The following is an 18,821-nucleotide window of genomic DNA, read 5'->3' as shown; positions in this document are numbered from 1 at the left end:
TCCTATGACTGCGACTTTTGTTCATGTCACAACCTGATGTTATTCCAGAGGCAAAAAGATACAATTTTGTCCCTCACACTAACTTTAAACGCATCTGCCTTTAACCACCATCTATTAATAAAGGCTACTGTCAAATTCCTCTGCAAAAATCCATAAACTGAGATATGAACTACTACCCTGTCCAACATTTCTCCACATTTAGGCCCCTGTAATTATTTTCTTTTTCTAAAACTTCTTAAGTAATGACGAAAACCTATTATTTTAATGTAACCAAAAAATATACTATAGCACGAAGATTATCTCAAAAAAAAAAACACTTGTGATTCGAAAAAAAAACATTTAGTCACGGAGTTCTCAAACAGCACTCGTTGTCCAATGGTTCCGATAAACAACCATCACGCTTTCAGATTGGTGGCATGAGGGAGGGCGACTTCATAATATCAATCGGCGACCAGGACGTGAAGTGGAGCTCTCACGAGGAGGTGGTACGGCTGATACAGCGCGCTGGGCCCGCGCTGACGTTGCGCCTTGCCACGCCCATGGACGGCACCACCACCAAGGTATTCACAACCAGACCTCACGACTTGTCCAACAATCCATTACACGTTTACGAACACCTGAAACCTCACTTCTCTAACATATCCCTGACACCCCTCACAACATGCAACACCTCGCACTCTCCACTCTTTTCTTGCCCCCTCCAGCACTAGATATTACACGTTCCCTGCACTCCTCAATTCTTATCTCCAACACTACATGATCCCAATGCCCTTAAATTCATGTCCCAAGTTAAAAAAAATAGTCTCATAAAAACCTATGACTACTACACATATAATTCGCAACATATAGTCTTATTAGACTAATTTGATACGCAATAGCGTTAGGATTACAATTAGGATATTTTACGTAAATCATCTAGTGTCTTAAGAACTTTAGGGTTCTTTATGTCTTTAATTAAATTTAAAAAGTATATAATGAAGCGTACTTTATCAACAAGTGATTAAATCGGTACATATTTTTTTGTAAGGATCGCTTATATTATCAATTACCAAAATAAGTGATACGATTTGTAATTTCAGTTGTAATAATTAACCATATTCACGCTTTCAACTGAATCAATGAAACTGCAGTCTGACTCCAGGAATGTTATCTACAGGCTCGTGAGGAGAATGGGCACACGCCGGGTGGTCCGGGCCGCGGCTCGCAGCAGGGCTCCGTGTCGGGGGCCTCTAGCGCTTCCAGCGGTTCCACCGCCAACACGACGCGATCGCCTCGCCGCGCTCCCTCTTGGAACCCGTTCCGCCGCGCGCAGCAACCCACGCACGCGACTCACGCCCACAGATAACCCTTATGCGTGGACACATCTTCTATTTGACACACCGTCTTATTATTACACAGGGTGAAAACATTTTATTCGCTGTTAAAGAACTCGTTGGATTTTTTACACATCGCGAAACATTATTGGAAACAGATTCTGTTTTTACAGGAGTCAAAATTATCCATTTTCTACCCCACCCTGTAAATCAACTCGCATGAGACCACGAAATTTTTTTCAATCATACATAAGTAGATGGATTACATAAATTTTCGAAGATATAACAATGAAAAACAAATGTCACAAAAAAGCGCGTAAAATATTTCTTTATATTTTGACATTTGTTTTTTTTTTTTTCACTGGTATCTAAAGTCAATTTGACATAAAACCACTTAAATGTTTTATTATATATTGCGGTCAATGTTGTGATTATGTTGATATCGGTATCGGTTATATTAGGTATTCGGAATTTAAAACTGTTATGTATTTAGCTATCTAAATACGTAATTAGAATTCTGGCTATGAACGTCCAAAGGAAAGAATTTATTTTTGTTCTCTATATTTTTTAAATTATAAAATTATATTCTATAGTTTAGTCATTTTATTTATCTGTTATTAGATATTTCGGAACGTACTTCATTAACGCCAATACACGGCAAATTGTAAGTTACTATAATTTTAAATGTCTTATGTATAACTGCTTATGGTGGTTGTCAACTGGCACATCTTTTTTCACTCAAGATGTGCCCAGTTAAGTCATTAACTTCGAAGTTATGTTCTTTGTTACACCTTTAATTACTGCATCTATAAATAGAAGTCTGTTCTTTATAAACAATATGTAGGGTAGATGTAAAAATAACTTTGACCATAATCATTTCCATTGTATAGTATTTTTATTGTGGATATACCTTGTCATGGGATACTGGAAATATGAGGATATTGAGGCGGCTTGAAAATCTGTATGAAGAGTAAAGAGAATTTTATCATATCAAGAGTTAACATTAAAACCAAGACAACTGACAATTGATTTATTCACGTAAAATTCCAGCTACATCTACATTTCTTTATTCTAAATATTGTTTAATACAAAAAAGGAATGACATATCCATGCTAAGACATCGTGGTGCGAATAATAGAAATAGCTGTCATCTCATTGTAAATGTTTTAAGATTTTTTTTTATTTCCTCAATTTTCTGTATCATAGAAATATTAATTACAAGTTTTGGTACATACAAAAAGATTTTTCTTTGTAAATAATAGAAATAAACTTTAGATAACATATAAAAATATAATCAACAAACACCTTTACCCACTAATTTTGACTAAGGAAGTCACTGGTTATGTAGTATTTGATATATCGGTGTATTCGTCGTCATGAAATGTACTTAAATATTTAAAGTATAAGAAAAATTGTGGTGTTTTTTGATAAGAAATAGTGACTCATTGTTGACAACCATAGCCTTTTATCAAAAATAAAATAGACAACACTGATTCGCGCTTTACTTTTTGAAGGTGTTATTAGAACTGGTTAATATGAACATGACTTTCCAATTTATTATATTGTTTATAGTGTGACGAGCTCCCCAAAATTAATATGACAATTGAGTAAGTTTGAACACGTTACAGTTGTTACGGTTTTTTTATGTTTATATGAAATACTTTAGATAGTAAAAAAAATTTATATAATAAAAATAAAAGACATGATCAAATTGTTTAAAGTAAAGCAATATAATAACACAACAATTAGAAATAAGGAGATCCGAAGACAGAAACGCTCAGCGGGGTGGCAAAGAGGCAGTGAGCAAGCTATATACCCTCGGGGACTTTAATGATGTGGAATAAAGACCACAGATCAGCAAGCGCAGCACAAGACCCACAAGGACAAGCCGCTTTCAACCAGTCCTAATATAAATCTATGGAGTAGATCCTATGCCTGCATAATTTATAAGAAAAGCCCCAAAGATACAAGATGTTATAATTCTAGCGATTTAGTGAAATCTTCATTTATTTATGTTAACAATAATAATACAACTACTAAGTAATAATCGGTATCAGTTTTAAAATCGATTTAATAGCATCGATTTTAAATCGATATGAATGTAATCTGAGAATATATTTCTCACAGAAAACACATACGTGGAATATTTGGTATGCTGATCTAATGAGTCACTATTTTCTTTACGTGAATACAGCTCTGTGAGGAATTATAAAATGAAGCGCGTCTTCGTGTACGGCACATGTATACAGGCTGAATAAAGTAGTGTGTAATTTTGGTTGTGATCGATCAAAACCAATCTGGTTACATTGATCGCGACCGAAAAGGTCAGTCATCCATATGCTGTCTAGTTTATAATGTATATCGGTGTAAAAATTCGGTAGTAAGTGTTAATTGTAACGACAAGTTGTAAAGATTGTATTTTTTTTGTCGATATTATACTTTATTTAACATAACCGTGTTCTTTATTTTAACATTTTTACCATTAGTATAAGTGTCTCAGAATAAAGTTTATATTTTGTTTGTCCGAAAGATATTCCATCTTAACTATGAATAATCAGTTAGGAATTTTCGTTTGTTTGTAGTTTCGTTAGTTTGAATTTATCCTAATAAGTTTTGAAATATTGTCTTATAAATATATATAAAAAAATAATCTAAACAATGTAATAAAAATCAACATTTATTCATGTTAACAATAAAATTGAATTCAACTATAAAACAACTAGAATTACCAGGTATCAATCGATATCACAGTTTTAAAATCGATTTAATCGCGTCGATTTTAATCCGACACTAATGTTATCTGAGTAAATATTTCTCGAATAATTTCTTCGAGTCTTCGTAAACGCCGAAGAAGACGAAACCGCCGATAGTGAAGGCGGTCATCCGGGGTACCATACCAGCGAATAGACCTCTGAAACCTGACTCTAGGTAGATTGCGGTGAGAACAGGTCTGATGCGAAGTTTCCTGGTCGCGGCGTAGTCTTCAGCCAGCATTATCCTGGTCTTGGCCAGATCCAGCGGCGTGGTTACCGCAGCGGTAAACCCTCCGGCGACGGATCCACAAAATGCACTCTAAGGACAAACAAACCATTAATACGAAAAATTATTTATATATGTGATATGTATATACACAATCATCACTTCAGCCATAGGAAGTCCGGTGCTAGACATAGATATCCATGACCAGTTGAAAGTGGCCAGCCTCTAGCCTCTTCCAACGACCTTAACAAGGTCTGTCCATCTTGTAGGTGAACGTCCTTCGCTGCACTTGCCGGTCCGTGGATAATTGATCATTGTTAAGATATATCAACTTCATGTAAGTAATAATTAAGATTAATTAGCAGGTGACAATAAACATTTGAAGTTGCCTTGCTTTAAAATATATATTGAAGCTATCATCTATTAATTTACTATAGTACCCGGCAATTTATTTGACACAAAAGATAAATGGGAATCACTTTCAAAGATCGGCTGGGATTGGTTTTGTAAAGCGTTGTCTATACAGTAGTGCTTTGAAAGGTTTTTTTTTTTGTTTAATGTGCCAAAGCAAACGCCGTGTACTATACTACAATTAATTAAGATTATAATTTTAAAAAATTGTCTAAAAAAGAAAAAGTATCCTCGATATGTTCAAATTTAAAGTATCTTTATTCAAGAAGACGCACTTTTGAATCGTTAATTATTTTTATATTATATAATATAAGCTACCACCGGATCGGAATGCAGATCTGCCGAGAACAGCCGATTCAACTTTATTTGAAATAAACATTAAAATCATGAAAACATAATTTAAAATTTCAAAACAATTATTAAATTAAAAATATATTTTATTTAGATATGAAAAGCACTATTTGCAATTACCTGGAGTCCACTAATTTCACCATTGTTTCTTTCCTTCACCATTGTCTTCAGCAGTTCCCAAATCGGCAGTTCTATAAGACTGAATGGTATATCCCTGGCTACGGTGGAGAAGAATCCTCGGTAAAGACCATTCCGGAGTCCCTCTGCTTTGTACGCGTCCATCAGGATTGAAATCGAACTAAGTTTCTTCATTCCAACATATGTTTGTTTCCTTTGCTTTGCTATCTCCGTTGGCACTCTTATAAGGCACGCTAACTGGAAAATTTTAATGAAATTTATTACAGAAATAAAAATAAATTTTAAATTAGAATGTATTTAGGATTACATAAAACAAATATGTATTTATTCTTTATAAAAGACTGCCGTCTTCAAAAAGTTAAAACATTGATATTATGTACATTTAAATATGTAATTATACATAGTATTATTTGTCCAACTTTCTCCTTATACTACTATTGTCAAGTTTAGAAAATTGATATCTAACAAACAGAACCTGGCGAGTAATTTGACTGCAACTCTTTAAACACCGATCTTACAATTTTTTCCTGTTATTAATATTCTTTTTGTCACATGGGAGTCATCATATCAGCAATAGACTCCCACTGAGGCATAGGCTTCTCCCAAAGACGATCATGTTGACCAGACCTTGAATATATCCTAGGTCTATGTAGTGAAGAGCCTACCCACACCGCGTCTACCGTGGTCACTACTCGAGAATCTTTTGGTCCCAATGGCCATCAATTACATGTGCAATGCGCTTCACCTACTTCCATTTTAGATAAGCAATACTTTGAGCTATGTCGGTGAGCTTAGATCTCCTCATTTCTGACGCAATCCCTCAGTGAAACATCGAGCATAGCTAATTGTAAATGATCACGCTTCCAATACATAAGTCATCACCAACTAAGCTCACCGATCAAAGACCTTCGTCTCCAAACACTATGCTGTTTTGAAGCTTTCCAAAAACTAACCATATTAAATGGTTGGTTGGATGGGATGAATGGTTATGTATCAAGATAGGGCTCCAATTAAAATGCCACTTGTATTGAAAAGACGTGTTTACTATGGTGCCTAAGTAACAATTTGGTAGTTGTGACATTATATTTATAGAGATTCCTTCTGTAAAACATTCAGTAATATACAACCAAGTTTTAAAGTACTTGTAAACTGTTTTTAAGAGGTATAAAATAATATTTGCCTACATTTAATGACTGATTAAACATTATATGGCCCACTCACCACCTCACCGATGCTGGCAGAAAACATGTTAACTAATGGAGCATACTGCGGTAACACTAACGGCTGGACCAGGTTCTTAGTAGCCTCATAACTTACAAAGAACAGTGCTGTTGTTGGCATAGAAGTGGCTGCCACAGTTGCCAAGCCTAAACAATCAATTAAAATTTTATTACTAATTATTAAACCAAAGTTACAAACATTAATCATTATTGAATATCTATGGGGGGAGGGCCTATGACAAATAGAGCAATCCTATGGCTGAAATGGTGACAATGATGATGAAATACTTACGAAGATCTCTTTACAGATCACTACAAAGTTACAAACTTTTTCAAGAGGAGTTTTTATCTAAAAATATACTAATCTATTTTAACCATACTAAATTGCATCATTAAATAATTTCATTATTAAGAATTGGTAGTCACTATGCCACTGGTTTTATAAACAGAACATGTTAAAAAAACAAAGTTAATTACTAAAAATTACATCCACTGTGTACTTTTGTATAGATCTTTGCAACAATTTATTTCACAGATGACAATTAGAACATATTTATTGCATAATCATTTGAAATACCATCTCAATACAATATATGCACCATACCTCTGTAAACTCCTCTGAAACCTCCTGCATTCTGAAAACCTTTTTCACTCTGCAAACGAGTCTTCAAAGTATCCAATGGGTAAAGAGTCAAATCTACTGATATGCCAGCAAGTGCACCTGCCTACAAAAAAAGCAAAGAAACCTGTCACTACTACAAACTTGTATTAATCTACATATAAATATTTATATTCAAATAAACCCCACAAATTTTATTTTAAAATATCTTTAATCTAATGGGCATTGTGTCAGAATGCTGGTCTGCCCACATGAGCTCAACAAAAACTTAACAGTTGATTTTTAAAATGAAATTTAACAATCTTTGAGATGAGCTTTATTATAAGAACCATGTCAATGAGTCAACAAACCAAGGTCCTCATATTTTAATCACATAAAAATTCTTCAATGCTTCAATGAGATTCATTAAGTAACATACTTTTAAATTTTACTGAGAAAAGGTAAGTTTAAGATCTTGTGGAATAAATTTCCATTTATATATACATAAACTTAAGAGTCATAAAAGATTTGTTCAACTTTCTTCCCAAGAAAAGGTTAAAGGAAGAAAGGCTCACTATATAAGTGATAAGGAACCATGGTAAGCGATTGCTTGTGTATAGTTGATGTAAAACAGAAATTTGACAAAATATCCTCAAATATAAAGTCCATCTCTAATACAAATACAGTTAATTTTATTAACAAAAATGTAGTACTGATGAGAAGCTGATTCAGTAAAATCCAAGTGGAACATGAGAAAAGGTTTAATTGTTTTCTTTTAAATTTAATTGTTAAAATAAAATGAACTTACAAACAGTGGTGCAATATATGAATTAGGCTTTGTCTTATCCCTGGAATCCATAGTTATTTATACACTTCGAGATATTTCAATTTTAGTTTTAAAACTTTTATAACCTCTTACATAATAAGATATGAAACTATTTGGATATTTTCTTAGCATTAGCAGATATTAATTACGTAACAAGCGACTATGTTTTTATTTACATAAAGTAATTAAAATAATAATTTTAAAAATAATAGTTCGCCGCCTTATCAACATGGTCGCTATCAGTAGCACGATACTGTGACACTTCAGATCTGTGTGACCATAAGTAAATATTAAATATTCATCGAACAAAGTAAATTATTTTATATGCTATTGTCAAAACAAATTAAGCATGCGCTTATACCCACTTATCTTTATTCTTTTGTGGTAATTGTTTCTCCTAAATAACATTTTGTAGTGTCATCTATTTGGCCTTCAGTAGGCCTTGATACTAAATGTTTTTTTGAACAATCAAAACCCTTTAACAAAGAAATTTAGATAGTATTTTTCGTCATGTCAAAGGTCATTTATGTATTAAAAAAGTGTAAACACATCTTTACAATAGTTGACTTCATCTCTATCTTTCCTTGCTTATAGGAGTGTAGTAAATGAGAACTTTATTAACTGTGGAGACAAAAATATGTAATATTATTCATTTTCCTGCGTATATGTGAATTTAAGTTTCCTTCAACCTTAAAGGTTTCGTGACTTCGCCTGCCCAAGGACATTACATATACATATTGTTATTGCTACCATTTCGAGAAACTACTAAACGCCTTTTCGTCCAAAATACCGCATTGCTTGAAGATGGAATGTCTTTCACCAGTGTATGTTGCCGGTAAAGACTTATGGGTCCGAGAAGTGGTCGCTTACAGTGGCTCTATAAGAAAGTTCATGTAGAAAAACCGAGAGAGCTATGCACGGAGTTTCACAGCTAGATCGAAACAAAAATAAGGAGATCCTCAGAAGGACCATGGTTATCGACGCAGCTCGCAGGATTGCACACATCGCTCGTGCAACCGATGGCAGTTGCAGCCGAAAAGTTCCCGAGTGGCGACCTCGAGCCGGTAGATGCAACGTGGTGGTGTGGGCAAACTGACGACATAGGTCAAAGTCGCAGCAAGTCGCTAGATGCAGGCAGAGCCCTGCAGCGGGCGTCTACCTTACATGATGATGATGATGATTTCATCACACAGATGGAGCTAAGCATTATTATGTTTCATTATTAATTAAATTAAAATATTTGAACATTATTTTAGACGCTCTATTAATAATTTGAGAAAGTAACATCTTATTTACAAACTCTATAAATATATTTAACAATCTATTAGTAGAAACATAGTCTCAAATAAAATTGAGGTTGCTAAGCGACGGTAACAAAGTGATCGCTAATTTTTACCAGTTACACAGTTTTTTTATAAAAATCTTTATAATTAACACGTCATGCCTAAAGTGTTGAAAGATCCCCACGAGGGCATCAAATACCATAACATAAGAAAAGGCAGCGAGCCGGGTTGCTACCAACTGCATAGGTATGAAAACGGGGAATCATAATTTTCTCTTTTACAAGATCTAATAGCAGCTACATCATGATTATGGAGTTTATATATTTAGCTGCCACTTAAACCTTCATATTTTATTGGCCGCTTGCAAACCGAGCTCGACCGATGCCAAAATAAGACGATAGGTTTCGAGCAATGGCTAAAGTGCAACAGGACTATCACACGTGAAACCTATATCTAGTATTGAATTTATTTTTATATTAATGTATATCAATGAAATCAATTCAATTTAAAATATCTTCATTCAAGAACGCATTTACGTGCGCTTTTGAATATTATTATATTTTTTCTTCTGTCTGCTATCTTCTTTTTACATTATCACCCACCGCAAGAAACGGTACGTTATGTAATAGATAAATGACAATTGATTGCTAGCCGTCTAAATAAAAGATATTTCTCCCTTAGACCTTCAGAATGTCGTCTAAAATTCCCAATCACCAAGAGACCAATTCACAAATGCGAAGTTCCGAAGAGAGAGTTCACTCTGGTGCCGCAGATCGGAGGCTGGAGGCCTCTTCTTGTGCCGAAAACCGAGCCCAATTTCTATCCTGCTGTTATGCAACGGAAAGAATATGAGAGACTGAAGAAACAAGCTAAGGTCAGACATTTTGTTTCCCCTAACTGATTGTGTTCCTAGAATTCTTTTTTTTTTCATTAACACATAAACTGTCAATTATTACTAAAGTGAAACATTATATTTCGTGGGTCACTTTCATGGGTTGGTATTGGAAACGTTGATTACTTGCAACATTAGATCCGATAGTGTTACCTGTTGAATAGATATAAGATAGATATAGTATAAGACCGATACACGGGTCAACAAAATAAGACATACGAGCTGGTTGAATTTGGTCTTTGTCACATAGTGTTTCCACAAATATAATCCTTTAGTTTCATTTTCATTCTTATTTGTGAAGTGCCAAGACAAAAGCCGGGTATTTTACGAAGTTTATTTCATATATAAAATACAATCCACGATATTTCAGGTAATAATAAAATAAACAGTAAAACTAATAAAATAGTATTATTTTGTTGAGGAGTACGCTACCCTTACCAGTGGTCCGTAAAAATACAACGTGTTGATAAGGTTCTCTGTCCATCTTGTGGGACATACTGCTTTGCGTTTGCCGATGCGCGGTCATCGCTCTAGAACTTTAAAAATCCAATGGCCATCTATTCTGTACGCTATATCACCTAACGCAGCATGTAAATAGGACTCAACCCATCTATCAGATAGTGAGTCAAGAGGAGGTGTTACAAGCGATGCACGAGCAAGAGGCAGCGATACAAAAAGCAGCCAAGGAGTCGGAGCAGCGTAAGGAGATGCTGAAGCAGAAGTTGCTGCCGCAGCCGGGCGCTGAGGCTGCTTCTGGAGACGCAGACGCCGAGCTACAGGGCCCGGACCAGGCAGCGCACACCTTGTCCAGAGCGGAGAGTGAGTGAATAATCATCATATCAGCCGATACACGCTCATTGCAAAGTATAGGCCTCCATACATCGCCACGAAGACTGGTAATGCGCTACCCTCATTCAGCGACTTTCTGCGACCTTAACTATGTCGTGACCACCAAGTAAGGGGCCTACCCAAGCCGCGACTGAAAATAAGTGGAACAAAGCAAAAGAAAGAAAACTAAAAATATAACCCAACCAACTAAGGTAATAATTAAATAACTAAACTAAGAATAAACATCGGCGTCCACACTCTAGATAATTAGTTCGCAAAGTGAACCAGGTTTGGCACTAATCGGTGTAACGTTACTCCTGAGGATGTCCCGTGGAGGGATGAAACACGTGTTGAGTAATTTAAACGGTGGTAGTTGTGTAATTCGCATTGTTTTCCGCATGCTCATTTATCAACGGGCTGGCGGGCGGTGCATTTATTGCACGACTACTGCTACATAGCGGAAGTAGCTATATATTAGTCCTTTTCTTACTTGACTTGGGGGTCTACGTTGGATGACAAAAATATTTATACATTCGCGGGATAGGAACGGCACGTTCTGTTGCGACAAAAGTCGGTAGTATGTTTTGGCGCTATGTTTCTAAAGGCGCATCGCATGACAACAAGACAGTTCTCTCTTTCCTCAAAGCGTGCCATCAAGATTCGCAGGTTCAAAATAGCAGGATTCGCGATTGTTTCTAGCTTCGCAGCAACAATTCCATTTATTATACAAAAATAATCTTTATCTCTATAAACTATGAACTTCTATGCAGTTCTCCTGGCGGACAACATGCAGGGACCCCGCTTGTGCAACCGCATCATCCTTGCCTCCAAGTGTCACGCCATACGAGACGCGCAGATTGCCGAGAAGGAGCTCATCAAGAAGGAGTTAACAGAAGAAGAAAGAAGGTATTTTTTATTTTTGTTATAAAACATATATAGCTATAATCTATGCATCATAGTGACGTAGTGAAGTCAAAGTTGTAGTTGCCATTTTTTCTTCTTTTCGGCCGATGGACGCCTACTGCAAGGCATGGGCCTCCCCCAAGGATCGTCACGATGATCAGTTTTACGATGCTTATCTATGTACTCGGTCCACCTAGTGGAAGCCTTACCCACACCGCGTCTACCGGCTTGTGGGCGCACTCAGGAATCTTTCGGCCCTTATTATGTTATTTACTGGGTGGATATTATATGATATTAAATGACAATATTTCCCCAGGTTGGATGCGATTATGGAAGAGAACCGTCAAGCGGCCGTTAAGAGAGCAGAGGATGAAGAAGATCGCCGCCACCAGCTGCGCCTCCAGAACCTAGCTGCCTTAAAGGAGCAGATACAAGCTCATGATACTGCTAAGGTTACTATTGCCCCGCCTACTGCCACTTCAGATCAGCAATTCTTTGGGCTATTTCAGTGACCTTAGTTGTTCTGCGTATCCCCTCATTAAAATACCAAACATAAAATATTTCAATTCTCAAAGAAGCGTTTAATAATCGCGGTTTAATGTATTCGTCATTGGAACATATTTCTGTATACCTTTTGCTACGTACTCTAAATACTTTGGTATTAAGTAACTTATATACACATTCTAGATAATGGAAGCAGAGCGTATAGAAGAAGAAAGCATAAGAGTGAACCAAGCCAACATTGCCATGAGAATCGATGAAGCGCAAAAGCTGAAGGAGAAACAGGAGAGGCAAGCTAAACTCAAGCAGATCCTGGATCAGGGTAAAGTTTACGACGATTAAAATTAATAATTAGGTATAGTAACTCAATAGATTTCCTTACTTCGTACTGCTGTCCTCAAAAACATTTGGAGAAGCCGCTGTCTAACCTAACGACTGTGTCAATGGCAGTGCTTCATTTCAGCCACAGGAATACTACTGCTGGACATAGGAGAGATTATATATACAGTATGTGACATATATGTAGTAAACCACGCAAAATGGCAAGTATTTTTGGCTTTGTGCAGCTTCATCGAAATCAGCTAAAACGAATTATACACTCGAGGGGTGTATAATTCGTACAACCTGCTTATTTTTTGCTTATTTTAATACAATAAAGTAAATAAAGTTATGACACGATTGATCTGCTTATTGATGAGCTAGTCTGATGACAAAATCCGCTTCCTACTCTCTTTCTCCAGTTGGCTTTTTCCTGAAAATATTCGTTTGAAATACCAGAACTTTCCATGTTTACTACATCATCATCATCACGTCAGTTTATTGCAAGACATAAACCTCCCAGAAAGACCGCCACAGCGAGTAATTTACATATACTTTCTTTTAAGATCCAAAGGTTGTCTTAAGGGCCCGAAAGGTTCACGAGTGACGACAAGAGTCGATAGACGCGTGGGTAGCGCCGTCCATCGGCTGGAAAGAATAAGAAAGTCTAAAGAAAACTAAATCGCAGGTAATGCGGAACTTCTATACTTTAAGCAACTGCAGAATGAAGAAGAGAGAATCATGAACCTCCGCATCGCCAACTTCCTGAAACAGAAGCAGGAGAGAGAGTCACGCGCGAGGGCGGAGGCGGAGGCCGTGAAGGCTGCCAAGCAGAAAGGCATCGACCACATCGCCAAAGCTCAGAAGGTACACTTGCAAAGCATAGATTCAATCAAAATATGATTTATAAAAATGTATAGAAGACGAGAAGAATGTCCACCAGACTCTCTTTGTCATATCACATAAGTGCTGTCACATGCAAGGAAAAGCTTTGTGTCGTTTCCCCAATGTTGGGGCTCGTGACCTCAGTCGTATGGTTCTTTCTTTTTTTGCGCAGTGCGAGAGCATTTAATAATCAAAAGATGACTCTTAGCAGAATTCTTTGAAAATGACCAACGATTTCCCGCGACCTTGACTCGGTAGTCGGTTCTCCTAGCTGGGCGTCTATCAATTCGCGGAATCAAATTATTTTCGCTTACACACAGGCGGAACAAGAGCTAAAAGAGGAATTGGAGAGGATCCGTAACCTTAAGATCCAGGAGGACGTTGAGCGTGAGTACCGTCGCAAGGAGCGCGAGGCTGCCATCAAGAGGAATCGCGAGATGAAGCAATTGCACGAGGCCAGGGTCAATCAGGTTGGTGGTCTACTGTACACTTAGGTAAATCCACCGCTAGACGTAGGCCTCCATTCTTCAACTAAAATTTTCTAGTCTTTCATTCATAAAGACATTCGAACGTTATATTTATGTTGTCGTCAATTTTAAAAAATAAAAAGTGAAACAGAATCAAATAATGTACGTGGAAAGATAAAAAATGAGTACCATTTTAAATTTTAAGGCCAGTAATATAAACTTTCAATGTCACCAACGTATTAACATATCATCGCAAATCGTAGACAATTATTACCAGTGTTGCTTGTAAAAAATAAATAATAATAAATCGGTCCAGATCCACGACATCCACCGCCTGATAGCGCGGGAGATTGCTAAGGACGAGCAGAGCTTCAATAACGCAGCGCGACAGAACGAAGAGTTCCTCATGAAGGAAAAATTGGTAAGAGAGTGACGCTTTCTCACTAAAGTCACGTGTGACGTCACTCAAATGTCAAGTAATAAATTTAGAAAAATCATTAAATAAAGTATCAAAATATTTTCTCTGACAAAATAGCCTGGAAATTAAGCGACTTTTTAGCGGACAACTAAATACTATTTTACAATAAACTCACGTCTAATTTCTCTGAATTATCATGTGAAGTCATTCTGAACTAATCGAATATTTAAAAAATCTCAATTTCTCTAACATCCACTGATAGGATAATAGAATGGATAGACAGAGATACTCCACCGGTAGTGTGCGAGTCGTGTATGTTGAAACAGGTCTTAGTGCATTTATAATTAAATTAATCTACATGAAAAGGTTTGTTTTTTAACTTATTCAAAATACAGTACAGGCAGGGGCAGCTTAACCTATAGTGCAGGGTGTGCAATACACATGGGCGCCGCCGTAGCCACATAGTTGTAAGTTCTATGGGCAGCGAAACAGAAATTCGAAACATTTCGCTGTACATAAAACTTAAAGCACAAAACGAAACATTAACTATCGCGGTTCGCCGTTTAGTTTCGCAACAGAGATGTGCTACAGGCATAAAAACAATGAGTGTTATTCTGCCGGCATAAGAAGAAAGGCTGTTACTAATACCATACTGTAAGCTATACCTACATATAAAATAGCTTGTTGGAATATGAAAAAACTTTCTTGTTACGACGGTAAAATTAATAGTTATAGCCGCGGGCCAGGCCTAGGGGGCGCCAGGGTTTCAGTGCACGAACTAGAGCCGCCCCTGCGTACAGGATACTGATAGGTCGTAAGAGTGATTTGTAGATGTATATGAATACTAAAGACTACATGCGTATATAGTCATTCATACCAATCAATGACCACGTGCTAACTGAAATAAGTCTCGATAAGAACTCACTGTAAGAATGATTCTAAGTCTGAGTGAATGAAGTTAATTTTAAAATTGTATGAGGTACCTTCAACGATGACAGCGATTTAAATCGAATTTTGCATATTAAAAAGTTTCGTTTATTCTTAATGTAAGTTATTTATCTAAGTTTCTAAATTTCAATTTTAAAAAAAACTGTACTGCCAAAACTATATATTATTAGATGCACGTGTTAGGTACAAGTTTTTAAGTATTTTACATATGATTCTCATTTATCAAATACTCTAGTTATAAATGTATTCCTTTCCTATACCATATTCCTTCGGGTGCCTAATAATAATTTAGTCTTCAACTATTTTTGGCTGAATGAATGTAAATATTAATATTGTTCTTGTTCCGTGCAAAGCTGGAGGAGAAACACAAAGCACAAGTCGAGCATCACCGCCAGGAGATTATGAGGCAAATCAACGACAAGGAACGCGCCAGGTAAGCGGTTAAATTAGTTGTATTACCTAAGTCATCTGTTAATATTACCGTCCTTGGTGATAAATTTAACTTGGGAGTGTCATCATCAGGTCAGCCGATAGACGCCCACTGCATGTCATAAGCCTACACCAAAGATCGCCGCAGTGACTCGTATTCCACTGACCGCATCCAGCTACTTCTCACTATAATGACTACTGTTTAATGGCTCGTATCGGCAGAAGCATAGTAGCTACAAGGTCACAAACGTAGCACCAAAACGGATCAAACAAGTTTACGAGTGGAGACCACGAGCCGGTAGACACGGAGTGGGCAAGCCCTCCACAAGGTGGACCAACGACATAGCCAAGATCGCGGGGATTCCCTGGTAAGACCGGCCATTGTGACTATCTTTGAGAATGGTTTATGCCTTGCAATGGGCTGGTAATATGATGTTGATTCTAAGTGATCTAATTTTGTCTGCAATGGTATTGTAGCCAAAGTTAAAATTCACTAAAGTTTTACTTTATCCAAAATCATAAGTTGAATATACAACAGAATATTTCTGGTACAGAGCGGAGTTGAGGGAGAAGATACACAACGAGGGGGTCGCGCTGCGCATGGAGCAGGAGCAACAAGAGAAATATGAGAGGAAGATAATTAAATACAAGGTGAATTCGTTGTTAGAAATATTAGAAACTTTACAAGGCAATTTCAACCCGGCAGGGAAAACTCGAATGTGCCTAAGAACATATTAAAAATAGCGATGTCCCTTAGGTAGAAACTAAAAGGTAAAGGTAAGCTTAATATACCTTTAGGAGTCGTACAATTAGTAACTTTGTAGCTGCTACTAGAACCATCATATTTCATCGTCTGCTTGCTGGCGTGCGAGTCCAGACCGACGCAAAAATAATAGTTTGTTAATGGACAGACTTCCATCAGTTGAAGAGCCATAACTTAGCGCAACTGTGGAAACTTTTCATGACAATACTCCCGCAAGCGTATAAATAACAATGGAGCTTTAGCCTATATATAAATTGCGTAATGGCGTTCCGTATAGAACAGTCGTGGTGTTTACTTCGCATCTTTAATTTAAATTAGATTAGACGATCTCTCTCTCTCTTAGGTGTAAAGTTCTCGACTCCTCTTAACTTTTATGCGCAGTGTACACTATTACAATACTTCTTCTTCGTCATCCTTCGGTCGAGGATTTAAGTTACCTCAACAGGTCTTTTCGAACTGTTTTTTGAGAGTTCAAATGAAGAATAACTCAAAACAAAATTTTACTGACTTATTGATTTTTATAAATTTTAATCTTTTTAATGGCATCAAAACCAGCCAGATACAAATAGAGCAGCAAAAATATACAAGTATATAAGACTTTTTCGCCAAACTAATATTTTCGAATTCTGCTTTCTTATTTTTGAGTTATGACAAGTAATTGTGTTTGCCCGTTACCTCAAGCATATAATGTATGTTAAATATCTTCAACAATTTAGCCGGACCGGACTTCTGGGCATGGTCAGTAGTTTACATCCAGTGTCTTCCGATGAAGCTTACAAGGTTTTCTGACCACCTTGAGGTTGACGTCCTTCGCTACGTTTACCAGTCCGTGGTCTCCTCTCCAGAATTTCAATGTCCTAGCGGGCATCGTTCATTTCGTTCGTCAATGGATTTCATTACTGATTCATTCTCCTAGAGAAATCCTGAGAATAGTTCTGGCCATGGCTCATAGAGCAACTGAGACCACGTTACAGAACCGTTCATTGGTAACAATTATTCGACATTTAAATGCTATTAACTTATGCCTCTATCACATCCTTATATCGCTTTTTATTTATTTTAAACACTCTTTCCCCCATCTTATATCTATTTTCCCCATCTATTTTCGGAAAAAGGACATACACCCTCCTACTTTCACCTTCCCTCTTTTATCCTTCCCAATTTCTATCATCCAGCATACATTCAACATACAGTATTCACTCACATTACATTTACGCATCGCCTCTCGTTGCTCAACACTTTCTGTTACACGATTTTGTTTTGCCTAGTTATATCACCCATAACCCTGCAACAAAACTGTAAGAAAATGTGGCGGCGTTCCTCCTCTTCCAAAAGGAAAGCGATGTTACCTGAAGTAATGCTCCTGCCCATTTCTATATCAATATCGGTTGTAATAATTCCACAGGTGAACGCCATGCGCCAGCAAAAGGTGAACGAGAAGTATGTGAAGGAAGTAGAGCAAACGCTCGGCAAGCACGGGTATCAGTAAACCAGGATGTGATTCTAACATTTCTGTACCTACCCACATTTTGGACTTAAAATAAATTAAATTGGATTTATTGCATATTTTATTTCATTATCGAACCATGTTAAAATATGATATGTATTTATTACGAGGCATATTCATTTTACAAAAGAGCTATGCGGGCTATTTAAGCTTGAGATTCCCTGAAAATGATTTCATAAAAATTCTCGAAAGATATATGGTTTATACGTCAAAATGGATATACTTTTATAAAAAAAAAATAATAAAAAATGCTCCTTTGGGTGTGTACGCGTATAAGGTTCCACAAGAGATCTTCAACTTTTATTAGTTTTAAATTTAAAATTAAAGGTATCAAATAAATCTTATTATAACATTCTTTTGCAGACAGGTACACTTGCTGGCATATCAGTTGATTTACTTTTTTACCCCCATTGGATACTTTATGGATTCGTTTGCAGAGAAAAAGGCTTTTAGAATTCTGTTTCCATTAAGTTTAACGATTCATATCTCGAATTTATTATATTATGTATTCAGGTAAAGGTATTTCAGGTAAATATGTAATAAATAGAAAGCAATTATCATTTGAAAAATAATTTTTTCCTAAGATCTGTTTAAAATATATACAACTATAGTTTCTGTCCCCCTCTTTCTTTGCAGATCAGCATTTTGAGCTAGTGGTAGCCGTTATCTTAAAATTATTGACGATTCAATAGCTCATGTAATGGCCTATTCGAATATTTCTTTAATATATTCGAATAAAGATATTGAATTTGTAGCAGATCTAAATGCTCCGGTTTTTGCTAAAGTTTACAAAACCAACTAATACAATATTCAAGGTTTGTTTCTCTAGGGACATGTACATCG

At 36.5% G+C, this 18,821-nt stretch overlaps 3 protein-coding genes across 3 annotated transcripts in view; 2 read left to right on the top strand and 1 right to left on the bottom strand.

The window, feature by feature from the left end:
* Rhp (rhophilin) overlaps positions 1-1,385 on the top strand; it is a 113,125-nt gene extending 111,740 nt beyond the window's left edge. The window contains exons 15-16 of the mRNA XM_068768892.1: positions 408-562; positions 1,180-1,385. Of these exons, the coding sequence (XP_068624993.1) occupies positions 408-562; positions 1,180-1,345 (321 nt within the window). The 3' untranslated portion in view covers positions 1,346-1,385. The remainder of the gene's footprint in view (positions 1-407; positions 563-1,179) is intronic.
* Positions 1,386-4,013: 2,628 nt separating this feature from the next.
* On the bottom strand, positions 4,014-8,079 carry LOC137925530 (S-adenosylmethionine mitochondrial carrier protein homolog). Its single transcript, XM_068768987.1, has 5 exons — positions 7,819-8,079; positions 7,017-7,137; positions 6,414-6,559; positions 5,175-5,429; positions 4,014-4,385 (listed from the first exon to the last, which is right to left on the bottom strand). The coding sequence occupies exons 1-5, from the start codon at positions 7,867-7,869 to the stop codon at positions 4,110-4,112; spliced, it is 849 nt and encodes a 282-aa protein (XP_068625088.1). The 5' UTR covers positions 7,870-8,079; the 3' UTR covers positions 4,014-4,109.
* A 1,197-nt stretch (positions 8,080-9,276) lies between these two features.
* On the top strand, positions 9,277-17,997 carry LOC137925602 (cilia- and flagella-associated protein 45-like). Its single transcript, XM_068769069.1, has 12 exons — positions 9,277-9,365; positions 9,801-9,993; positions 10,629-10,830; positions 11,610-11,745; positions 12,059-12,194; positions 12,430-12,565; positions 13,250-13,428; positions 13,767-13,916; positions 14,230-14,334; positions 15,633-15,712; positions 16,263-16,359; positions 17,877-17,997. Exons 1-12 carry the CDS (start codon positions 9,277-9,279, stop codon positions 17,958-17,960), a joined length of 1,587 nt encoding a protein of 528 aa, XP_068625170.1. The 3' UTR covers positions 17,961-17,997.
* Positions 17,998-18,821: the final 824 nt, after the last annotated feature.

The sequence above is a fragment of the Battus philenor genome, unplaced genomic scaffold (genome assembly GCF_028537555.1).
Source record: "Battus philenor isolate CCGP_79_NKW_IND1 unplaced genomic scaffold, ilBatPhil1.0.hap1 SCAF_27, whole genome shotgun sequence".
In the NCBI taxonomy this organism is placed as follows: Eukaryota; Metazoa; Arthropoda; class Insecta; order Lepidoptera; family Papilionidae; genus Battus; species Battus philenor.
The sequence above is the reverse complement of the archived record's forward strand: the minus strand, read 5'-3'. Positions and strand labels throughout refer to the sequence as shown.